Source organism: Manihot esculenta, chromosome 6, assembly GCF_001659605.2.
Source record: "Manihot esculenta cultivar AM560-2 chromosome 6, M.esculenta_v8, whole genome shotgun sequence".
Taxonomy (NCBI): domain Eukaryota; kingdom Viridiplantae; phylum Streptophyta; class Magnoliopsida; order Malpighiales; family Euphorbiaceae; genus Manihot; species Manihot esculenta.
Window position 1 is genome coordinate 16,132,277 of NC_035166.2, and position 11,826 is coordinate 16,144,102.

The 11,826-nt window shown below is 43.0% G+C and overlaps 3 protein-coding genes across 5 annotated transcripts; 2 read left to right on the forward strand and 1 right to left on the reverse strand.

Moving 5' to 3' along the window:
- Positions 1-612: 612 nt before the first annotated feature.
- On the reverse strand, positions 613-1,577 carry LOC110618196 (zinc finger Ran-binding domain-containing protein 2). 3 transcript variants are annotated; one of them, XM_021761293.2, is made up of 4 exons: positions 1,493-1,577; positions 1,098-1,409; positions 908-978; positions 613-825 (listed from the first exon to the last, which is right to left on the reverse strand). In XM_021761293.2, exons 2-4 carry the CDS (start codon positions 1,391-1,393, stop codon positions 812-814), a joined length of 381 nt encoding a protein of 126 aa, XP_021616985.1. In that variant the 5' UTR covers positions 1,394-1,409; positions 1,493-1,577; the 3' UTR covers positions 613-811. The 3 variants fall into 3 exon arrangements, with proteins under 3 accessions (XP_021616985.1, XP_021616987.1, XP_021616986.1); XM_021761295.2 differs by having other exon boundaries at positions 1,098-1,406; positions 1,493-1,553; XM_021761294.2 differs by having other exon boundaries at positions 1,098-1,429; positions 1,493-1,522.
- A 6,649-nt stretch (positions 1,578-8,226) lies between these two features.
- On the forward strand, positions 8,227-9,765 carry LOC122723865. Its single transcript, XM_043957764.1, has one exon. The coding sequence runs from the start codon at positions 8,227-8,229 to the stop codon at positions 9,763-9,765; it is 1,539 nt and encodes a 512-aa protein (XP_043813699.1).
- A 312-nt stretch (positions 9,766-10,077) lies between these two features.
- LOC122723866 lies at positions 10,078-10,878 on the forward strand. Its single transcript, XM_043957765.1, has 2 exons — positions 10,078-10,547; positions 10,797-10,878. The coding sequence occupies exons 1-2, from the start codon at positions 10,078-10,080 to the stop codon at positions 10,876-10,878; spliced, it is 552 nt and encodes a 183-aa protein (XP_043813700.1).
- Positions 10,879-11,826: the final 948 nt, after the last annotated feature.

Genomic DNA, 11,826 nt, shown 5'->3' on the forward strand with positions numbered 1-11,826 from the left:
TAAAAATTTTTTAATTCATTCATTTGTTAATATTAACCATTAAATATTATAAAAAAATTTAAAATATTTTGATACAAAAGAATTAATTAATAAATTTTTAAAAATTTTAAGAGATTAATTAATAAATTTTTCAAAATTATGGAGATGAAATAGTAAAATACTTATAATTAAAATTTACAGTATTTTAAAAAATAATTTATATATATATATGCAAGTAATTTTCAGGAGAACGCAGGAGCTGGAATTGACTCACCGGTGAATTTGGCAATGGTATATGGTATTGCGTTATTTGTGCTTTTGAAGAATGAGCATCAGGTTCTTATCTGTAATTTTTATTTTATTTTATTTAGGCTTTGTCTTTAGAACTGAACTATACTTGTCGAGATTCCTTGAATCTCCTTGTCCAAATTTTTTTTTTCAAGTTTTCCTCTCGCAACTTTTTTTGTTTTTCTTAATTCGAAATTATATATAATAATTAATTCAAAACTATTAAATAATTTAATTTTATATATAATAACTAGTATGATATTATTAAATAATTTAGTTAAGTATTTTAATCGAAAAATTATTTAAATTAATTTATATAATTTAATTTAAGAAAAAAAAGAGAGAGAAGAGAAAGGATTCTTTAAGCTTCATGTAAGAAACAGCAATAATCGTACACAAAGTCAGAAACCCTTCCAAATTCTAATACATGGCTATGCTAGCTCTTCACTAATTAAGGGCAATTCCAAAAGTTCTTGATTATTAATCTTCTGCAAATAAAAGGCAAGAAATCTGGTCTTTTTAATTTGCATTATCTTGGTTCAATTTAAACTCCACTACCTGAAAACACAAAAATAATTTAATTAATTTCCATAATTAAGCAAACAGACAGAAAGTAATTTAATTTTGTAAAATTGCTTACCATAATCCTTTGGTGTTTTGCATTTGTAACATTCTGTTCTGCTAGCATAGTTATGTTCTCCACATCCCACTCTGTTCATTAAAAAGGTGACACTAATTATTATCAACTAAACGCAGAGTTATGAATGATAAACGACACTGCCCAGTTCAATACCGAAGCAAACAAGGAATGCATGGGAATGTGAACTTACCTGCGGCAAATCCAATCACCATTTTTCCATCCAGGAGGAACACTGCCATCAGAGCAGTACATGTAACCATAATCATTCTTCGTTGCACCACATCTATAGCAGCTTGATCTACTAGCGTAGTTATGTGATCCACAGTTCACGGCAGTGCAATACCAGTCCCCTGGCCGCTTGTATATGAACGTGGCTGGATCAGGGCCACCATACTTGGGGTAGCTGCAATGTTGGCAGGCTTCTCTTTTCTTGAAATTTATGTGTTGGCAAGCTGGACACATCCAGTCTCCTCCTGTCCAGCTCATCTTCCTGATTAACCTGCTGCAGAAACAAATTAAGAGCTGCAAATTTTAATTAGATATGCAAAGCAGGCAAAAGCTGATGAAGAAGAAGAAGAAGCTAACCTGAAAGGCTTGCAGAATTGATCCTGTAAGTGCTGGTGTTTATATGGTAAGGTTGGGTTGGATAGCCTTATATATATACTTGTTAGCAGACACTGCACTATTCCATTGAGTGGGACCATTAATTTATTGTATTTTTTTTTTTTTTATCAAAAATTTCTTTTTCTTTGCCTTTTCTATAGATTGTTTCCATCAAGTTCGGATTCCAAGAAAACATAACTTAGATAACCTCAACCTCTTCAGAAATTATTCTTGGACACCCTGAAGGCGAGCAATGGTGAGTGGCGACTGGCGAGTGCATGCATATCACATACAGTTTACAGTATAATTCCTGTTATATCCCTCTTGCTTTATATTATTTCTGTACATTATCATAAAAAAATAAATATCAAAAATTTTATTAATTCACCGTTTATTTTATGAAAAATATTTTTTAATATTTAAAAATATTTTCTTTTAAAAAAAGTAATTAATTAAATTGCATGCATATGCAATCAAATAGAAAATTAAAATAATAATCATTATAAAGTAAAAACGTGAATGATACTTTTACATTAAATTCTAAAACATCTATGAAAAAGAAAATTCTGAATAAAATATATAAATTATATTTAACACATAAAAAGTGAAGTGTATAAAAATATTAATTATTTTATAAAAATATAAAAAAGGAAAAAAGTAATATTAACCTAGGTTTCCAAAAGTACGATTAATCCATTAATATTAGCCGGTGCGTGCATATCCTCCTACAATTTTTTTCCCCAAAAAACAAAAATGGCCATAGAAATTCCACCTTTATTCTTGCTAGATGAGTTCCCATCATTGTCCCCTCTTTTTTTATTTAAGTTTTTCCAAACCTTTTTATGAAAAAAAAAATAATAATAAAATCATTGTCACAAAAAGCATTAATTTCACCATGAAAAACGTTGTATTCTGGAATCCATGTCCGTTTGCTGTAAGGTGGTATAAGGGGAAGTTGATATTTGAAGGGAAGGCATCAAAAATTGAAATACATATTGCAAATATTTTAATTCACATATATACATATGTGGCTCCATCGCCATGATCATGTGGCAATGTTTTGGTGACGTGGAAGCACACGTATACACATGTGTTGGGAATTCGAGTACCCATTTGGCAGATAAAACCTGTCTATCCATGGGAGGTTTTATGTGGTCAGGTGGGCATGGTGCAGCTAAAAAATAGAAAGTTGGAATAAGTTCCTTACAATAATGAACATCCATTGCAAAATTCTTTCTTCTTCCTTGTATTTGATTCCTTACTTTGCAATAATTCAAAAGCAGCAGCTAGCAGCAGGAAGATTCATATATCCATTGCCCAACTCTCCTCTTGGACTGCGGCGGACCGACGCTGCTGGGAAGAATGGGCAGAAGAGAAGGATATGTATTGAATATTGATATTGGAAGTTTAGATTGCTTTGGGCTTTGAACCAAGGATGATTTGAAGGGTATATGTAAATAAATTAATTAATAAATATTCCTTTCAAGTATAGTATTTTTTTATTAGATGGAGAATGGTGATTGGTGGACCTAAGCAGCCATGCATAAACTTTAGCATAAATAATCTTATATAATAAATATATTATCATCAACTTATATGGCCAAGTTATATGAACATGGTTAAAGTTTCCCTTTTTGCTAAATCCAAATTCCCCACGCATCACTTTGATTTGTTAAGAATATAAAATCTTGAATTTAAGTTTGAATAAATTAAATTAAATTAAAAAAAATTAAAAAATCTTTGGAGAATGTATTATTGAAAGGGACAATCATGAAAGAGTTAGCTTTCTGGGAATTATAAATTAGACATAAAAGAATATTTCGATAATTTATTTTTTTAAAAAATAAAATTTCAAGACATATTATTATTATTAGAAAATAGATTTTTAAGGCACGAGTAAGATAGTTTGGCACTTGTATAGATGTAGAGATATTGCTAGGGTCCATTAACTAGTATGCTGATATGGCCAAATATTCAGTGCCAAGTAGGCATAGAAGCTTGCGTGTTGACCTATTGTTGGATAAATTGAATCCTAATCACCCTTTTTTAGGCAGGGGGTTAATTGATGAATAAAAGTGTCCATCTTATTAGTTGATCCTTTAAAGTGTTGGCATTAGATTTTTATCCCATACGCTCAAGAACTATCAATTTCTCTGATGTCTGTAAATCATATGGGGTCCAGCCCTTAGGGAAATCATACATCATAAGGGCCTCAGAGATATTTTCTTTTGAATGTGATGCCAATTTTGAAAATATAGTCACTTGAAAAGCTTCATATAAGTGTCGACATGATGTGCCTATAGGATTCTCAGTTAGCATATTGTTAGCTACTTGGGTCGGAAGAAATTCAAACACCAATCATTGGCATAGGAAGGGAAATTTTTCCAGTTAATTATTTTTCTGGAATTAATTTGTATTGGGGCGCAAGGAATAATTTTTCCAGTTAATTATTTATTTTAATTCATTTTTTTTAAAACAAGTTCTCCTTTATTTTAATTGCGAAGATATTAAAATAAATATTTAGTCATTTGGGCCGAGATGGGTTCAATCACTTTGCTTAGATATCGTCGTCATGTTTGAGCCGGGCCTGGCCAGTCCAGAATCTAATTTATTTAAAGCCCTGCAGTTAGTTTTGGCGGGCAATGGAAGTAACTGACAAAACCACCCATATATCCTTCAGAAGCTGTCCTGTGAGTACCGCTATCGTCTTCTTCACGACAAAATCATGGTGTTCTCTTCACCTTCGATTGCAATTTCACTACAGCTCTGCAAGTTCTTTCCTTTTCAGACCCTCCATACAAGCTTCTCCAAAATCATCCGTCTCTTACCCTTCTCTCCACTTGCAAAAATCTGCAGACACCCTCAAACAAATCCATTCTCAAATCATCAAAACTGGTATCCACAAAACCAAGTTTGCACTTAGTAAGCTCATCCAATTTTGGGTCTTTTTACCCTTTGGTGATCTCTCTTATGCTCTGTTGCTGTTCAAAACCATTGAGAATCATGATGACCGCTGGATTTCTCCATCCCATTACGAGGTCGGACCGATAGTAGCAGCTCACAATCAGAAGGCTCCTAAGCCCCCGAATAGGCCGGATCCAACCCGTTCCTCCTCCTGATCGGACTCCTATTTAAGTCACTCAATCAGACCGGCCCGACCCATTTCAGCCTTAAAGCCAGCCCTTCCCTAGGTTCCGGTCCTTTTTCCTCAAACCCGGTCACAAGAGGAAAAGACTGCAGGTCCAGTCATTTCGCAGTCCTGTCCACTCGCACGCCGAAGGGAATTAAATGCTTGCCTGACGCAAGGAAGGTCCTGGGGTTACCCGTACGTACGGACCTGCACCAAGGGGTAGGTAGTCCCATAGCGGAAAGGCCATCTCGCGTGAGGGAGAAGAAAGAGGATAAAAGGGAGGAAACACTCTCCTCTGGGGGCTAAGTTTTTCTAATTTCACAAGATCCTTGTAAAATCCTATTTTTCTGGATCTCAGATTATCAATTGGCGCAATCTGTGGGAAACGAAGGAGATCTTTTCATCGCCGGAGTTCCACTCTTACAATACGATGACTAACCACAATGAAAACAACACCATTAACCCTCCTAATGACCTGAGCTCCGCTCAGAAGGGAGAACAGTTCTCTTTTTCCAGTCCCACAACCCCAAACAACCAAACACCAATTCCCTTCAACCCCTCGCCAAGCTTGGCAGGGAACGTGCCTGGAGCTGCTCTATCCAACCAGGACCTTCAGACCATGGTCCTCCAACTACACAATACCGCTCACTGGTTGGGGCAGATGATGCAACAAAGGGGCTTTAACACCCCGATGAATGTGTTGCCAGTGGTAGAAGAACCCAAAATCAATGAACCTCGCTAACCTACCCACAATCCTCCTCAAACAGCCAGCCGAGAAACAGGAGAGAAAAGCAGGAGAGCTGGTGGAGAAGTAGAGCCAGAGGCAAGGGTTCACAGAAGGAGGGTGAGGGAGTTGATTGAGAATGACGAAGCCGATAGTTATTCTGTCGGAACAACCAAGTGGACGAGAAGCGAAGAGGAGGAAAAGGAGTACCACCGGGAGAAGAAACCCAGGCAGGAGGAGGAGAGTGTAGACCAAAAGCTGCAAAAGATGAGAGAGCAGCTCTTGGCCGAGTTGGAAACGAAGGATCAGAATCAGACTCTCTTACCCACCTCTTCACCCTTCTCGAAGTGGGTGCAGCAGGAGATCGTCCCCAAAAAGTTTATGATGCCTCCTATGGCAGCATATGACGGGGCTGGCAACCCGAGGGAGCATGTTCTCAACTACAAGACTTTTATGGAGTTGCAAACTTTGTCGGATGCCTTGATGTGCAAGGTATTCCCTACAACTCTGACAGGACCAGCGCGGGCGTGGTTTAACAGCCTGGAGGCGGGGAGCATCAGGAGTTTCGGGGATCTGGCCAACGCCTTCATCAGCCGGTTCATAGCCGGAGTGCCCGCAGAGAGAAAGACTAGTTACTTGGAGACGGTCAAGAAGAGGAAGGATGAATCGCTAAGGGAGTACGTGGCCCGTTTCAACACAGAGGCCCTACAGATTCCCGAGCTGGATGAGAGTCGGGCGGTAGAGGCCATGCAGAAAGGGACGACCTCGCCCGAGTTCTTTGGCTCGTTGAGCAGGAAACCCCCGACCTCACTGGCAGAGATCATGAAGAGGGCGGAGAAATATATAAGGCAGGATGATGCCTTAATGACAAGCAGGTTTGCCAAAGGGGCAGAAGACAGAGGAAAAGCCCCCGAAGAAAAGAGGTCGGAGAGGCAGGAGAAGAAGCAAGGCAGAAGGCCTGAAACCTACAGACAGCCCTAGGAGCGAAGAGACCAAAGACCCCACCCTCCAAGGGTCCCAGAACAGAAATCGCTCCCTCCATGGATTCCAGAGAGTCTGACCCCGCTCAACGCCTCCAGAGCCGAGGTGCTCATGGCAGTACAGGACAAGGAGTTCCTTCAATGGCCCAGACCTATGAAAGCTGAAGCAAACCAGCGAGATCTTGACAAATATTGTCAGTATCATCGTACACACGGCCACGATACCAACAACTGCTACCAGCTGATTGCTGAGATCGAGAGGCTGATAAAAAGGGGACACCTCAAAAACTTTGTGAAGAAACCGGAAGGACAAAGGCCTTGGCCCAACCCAGCAGAGCAAACATCCCGGAGAGCGGGAGCAGGACCAGTGAATGATGGGTCTAGTGGGACCATCAACATGATTGTCGGAGGGACAGGAGGTCGGATGAGCCGAAGGGGAAAAAAGAGGAGTAGAGAGGGAGAAAGCAGCAGCGCTGAAGTCATGCAGGTCGTCGAGCATTCTCCAGGGGCCATCACTTTCTCTCCGGAGGATGCTCGGGATGTTCAAATGCCTCATGACGACGCCCTTGTCATTGAAGCCGTCATTCACAACTACCGGGTGAAGAAGATCTTGGTGGATGATGGAAGCAAGGTGAACCTACTACCCTACAGAGTTTTCCAACAGATGGGAATTCCCGAGGAGCAACTAGTCCGGGACCAGGCACCAGTAAAAAGGATCGGAGGAATCCCTGTGCCGGTGGAAGGGAAGGTAAAGCTAGCTCTCACTTTAGGAGAGGCACCAAGGACTCACACTCACTATGCGATGTTCTTAGTGGTCAAACTCCCATTGAGCTACAACGCAATCCTGGGGAGACCTGCGCTGTTTGACTTTGAGGCTGTAACCAGTATCAGATATCTGGCTATGAAGTTCCCAACAGAGGCAGGAGTGGGTGTAGTCAAAGGAAGTCAGGAGGAGGCGAGAGCAGTGTATCTGGCCACGGTATCAGAGTTGAGCTTGGCAGCAGAAAGGCTTGACTCAGAAGTCTTGGAGGTTAGGGACGAGAAAAAAGAGGCCAGAACAGAGCTGGTCGGAGAACTGGAAACTTTTCCTCTATCAGAAATCGAGACGGATAAGGTCTTCAGTCTTAACTCCGGCCTGACTAGGGAGCAGAAAACTGAAGTCATGGCCCTGGTCCGAGGTCACGCGTCGAGCTTCGCCTAGAAGCCTTCTGACATGCCCGGGATTGACCCCGAGGTGATGACGCACATGCTGAATGTCCTCCCTGAAGCTAGACCGGTGAAGCAGAAGAAAAGGGTGGTAGGAAGGGAGAAGCAACAGGCCATCAGGGAGGAGGTACGGAAGTTAGAAGAGGCAGGCTTCATCAGGGAAGTCATGTACCCGCAGTGGTTAGCAAATCCTGTATTAGTCAAAAAAGCCAATGGCAAATATAGGATGTGCATAAATTTTACTGACCTGAATCAGGCCTGTCCTAAAGATTGTTATCCCCTCCATGATATTAATAAAATGGTCGATTCCACGGTCGGTTTTGATTACATGTCGTCTTTGGATGCTATGTTTGGGTATCACCAAATTCCAATGGACAGGTTGGATGAAGAAAAGACCTCGTTCATAACAGAAGATGGGACTTGTTGTTATAAGACCATGCCCTTCGGGCTGAAGAATGCTGGGGCAACATACCAAAGACTGATGAACAAAATCTTCAAAAGTCAGATCGGCAGGAATGTAGAAGTATATGTGGATGATATGGTAGTGAAGAGCCCGACCTTCCATCAACACTTGGTAGATCTCAGGGAGGTATTCGAGGTGTTGGAGCAGTACAGAATGAAGTTAAACCTGGCTAAGTGCACTTTCTTCATTAGGGGAGGGAAGTTCCTGGGGTATATGGTGAGTGGAAAGGGCATTGAGCCCAACCCGGAGAAAGTAGAAGCTATCTTGAATATGCCAGAGCCTACCTGTGTGAGGGATGTCCAGAGACTTACTGGGAGAGTGGAGGCGCTCAATCGGTTCATGTCGAGATCGGCGGAGAGATGCTTGCCATTCTTTAAAAAGTTGAGAAAAGTGCCGAACTTCGAATGGACCGAGGACTGCCGAGAAGCTTTCAAAGAGCTCAAAAGTTATCTTAGCTCGCCTCATGTGCTCAGCAGTCCGATGGAAGGAGAAGAGCTTCTGATTTATTTATCAGCCTCAGAACAAGCTGTCAGTGCTGTGTTGGTTAGAGTGGAAGGAGGGGAGCAGAAGCCTGTCTTCTATATCAGCAAGGTGCTTAAAGATGCCGAGATCAGATATTTGAACATCGAGAAGATTGCATACGCTCTGTTGCTAGCAGTTCGGAAGTTTAGGGTCTATTTGGAAAGCCACCAGGGAGTAGTAATGACAGACCAACCTCTGAAGAAGATCTTGCACAGGCCGGAAACCTCAGGTCAGATGTTGGCTTGGTCCATTGAGATTAGTCCTTACTGTCTAGAGTACCGACCTCGGACCGCTATCAAATCTCAAGTCCTAGCTGATTTCATAGCAGAGTGCACATTCAATGAAGAACAAAAGGGGCCGGGTAAGCTAGCTTCTGAAGCATCGGGAGAGGAGACAGAGGGGCAGTCCTCTCAGGAATTCGACTGGAAACTATACGTGGATGGGGCATCAGGCGCCGGGGGCAGTGGTGCCGGAATACTGCTGAAGGGACCTGGAGAGTTTAAGGTTTGCTATGCCTTACGCCTAGAATTCAAAGCCTCAAATAATGTGGCAGAGTATGAAGCCCTAATAAATGGGATGCTGGTAGCAATGGAGGTGGGGGCGACCGACCTCGAAGTGAATAGTGACTCCCAGCTGGTGATTAATCAGATAACCGGAGCATATCAGGCTAGAGACCCAACCATACAGAATTACCTGGCAAAGGTAAAAGCCATAGAAGCTGAGCTCAAGGGTCGGGGAGTCACAGTTAAATACCAAAGAATACCCCAAGAGGAGAATGAGAAAGCAGACTTGCTCAGTCGGTTGACTAAAGAAGAACTAGAACAACTTCCTGATGAGGTATACATACAGTATGTCAGCACGCCTGCTTTTAATAAAACAATCACTGTATTTCAGGTGGAGCAAAACCAGAACTGGATGACCCCGTACTTGGAATACCTAGAAAAAGGAAAGCTCCCTGAAGACAAGGGCGAAGCAAAAAAGATAGCGGCCCGAGCTGCCAACTATCAAGCCATAAAGGGAACTTTGTACAGAAGGGAGAAATCCAGTCCGTGGCTCCACTGTGTGAGCCCAGAGGAGGCAATAAAGGTGATGGAGGAAATACATAGAGGAATGTGCGGAGCTCACAAAGGAGTAGGAACGCTGGCTAATAAGATATTCAGGCAAGGGTACTACTGGCCCATCGTTAAGAAGGAAGCAGAAGAGTTTGTTCGAAGATGTGATGTCTGCTAGAGATTTGCCAACGCCATCAATGTCCCAGCCACTCCTCAATCCAGCATCTCCAGCCCGTGGCCGTTCCCGCAGTGGGGAATAGACATCCTGGGGCCCTTTCCCAAGACCACGGGGCAGAAAAAGTTTGTAGTAGTGGCTGTGGAGTACTTCTCGAAATGGCCAGAGGCGGAAGCGATCCCCACAATAACAGCCTGCAAGATGATAGATTTTGTATGGGGAAATATCATCTGCAGGTTTGGAGTACCGAGGGTGCTCATTTCAGATAACGGCAGACAATTCGACTGCAGTGCCTTCAGAGTGTTCACAGCAAACATGGGCATATGGCACAAATTCTCCTCAGTAGCTCACCCTCAAACCAACGGCCAGACGGAGGTCACCAACAGAGCTATCCTCCAGGGGTTAAAGAAGAGGCTGGATGGGGCAAAGGCAAACTGGGCAGAAGAACTCAATAGCATCTTGTGGACACTCCGAACTACTCCCAGGTCGTCCACTAAAGAAACGCCCTTTGCACTTGCATTTGGCACTGAAGTCGTAGTCCCAATTGAGTTACAAGTCCCTACACATCGGGTCCAGTTTCATGATGAGAACGCGAATAGTGATAAGCTGAGAAGTAACCTTGATGCCCTGGAGGAAGTCAGGGAGGAAGCCCAAATCCGAACTGCCGCTTATCAACAAAGAGCGGCCCGTTATTACAATATAAGGGTCAGGGAAAGAAGTCTGAAGATAGGAGACTTGGCCCTGAAAAACCTGGAGGCTATAGGGAAAAGAGCGGCGGTAGGCAAGTTAGCACCGACCTGGGAGGGCCCTTTCAGAATAGCAAAAGTAGTCAAGCCAGGGGTATATCGAATCGAGGATATGCAGGGAAACCCTGAGCCTTACGCCTAGAATATCCAGCACCTAAAGAGAAAAGAACAGATCCCAGAAGATCTCAGTGAGGTAGGTGTCCGGGCTCCCAGAGTGCCCTCGCCACCACAAAACCGGCTGAGATGACGAAGCGACAGTAAGGCCAATAAGCCTGAATCCCATGCAAGGCTAAAGAGCTCGGAAGCGGCAATAAGACCACAGAGCCCGAATCTTACAGAAGACCTCAAGGAGGCACAAAATGGCCGGTGAGATCTCCAAGATCTCCCGGAGCAAAAACTGCCGGTGAGATCTCCGAGATCTCCCGGAGTAAAAACGGCCGGTGAGATCCCCGAGATCTCCCGGAGCAAAAACGGCCGGTGAGATCCCCGAGATCTCTCGGAGCAAAAACGGCCGGTGAGATCACCAAGATCTCCCGGAGCAAAAACGGCCGAAGAGATTTCCAAGATCTCCCGGAGCAAAAACGGCCGGTGAGATCCCCAAGATCTCCTGGAGCAAACAAAAACAGAGACATGCGGTGGCAACACCAAAAAACAACTCATGAAAACACAGTAATGGGCCCAGAATCACCAAGGAGAGACTAGATCCTGGCCTCCCAAAGGAGCTCGGGACCTAAGAAGAAGAGACTCTGATCTCGCAGCCAAAGGAGGCAAAGTGCCGTGCCTACCTCAAAAAGATACTAAGGCAGAAATAAAAAGTCTAAATCCGAACTCGAATTACAAGCTATTAAGACGCCGACCCCCAAAATTAACTGATGACACTAAACCAGCTCGACTAGCCTAGAGAAAGATCTAAGTGGCAAAGGACCCAGCCGAGGCTTACCCGAGAACTGAACCATCAGACGAAAGACGACAAGAGGCCAAAAGTGTCGACCTGAAAACACGAACTCAGAAAACCAAGCAAAAGAAAGCCAAGCTCAGAAAGCTCAAAAATCAAACTGAAGAAAACACACCTCCTATAAGCTAAGAAAAAGTCCAATGGCGTGAGAAGATAAGGCCTCATCCTCAAATCCTGTCGGAACAGAACTAAAACTAAGAAGGCCAGCCCTGTTTATCCCTTTAAAAGGTACATGATCCATTTTACTTTGATTACACAAAGGCTATACGCCTGAGATCATATGCATGAAGTAATGAAAAGAAAATTGAGGACGGCTGGTCAACTGTTAAAAATCGAGCTCAGGCTGAGGACCTAATGAGGTCA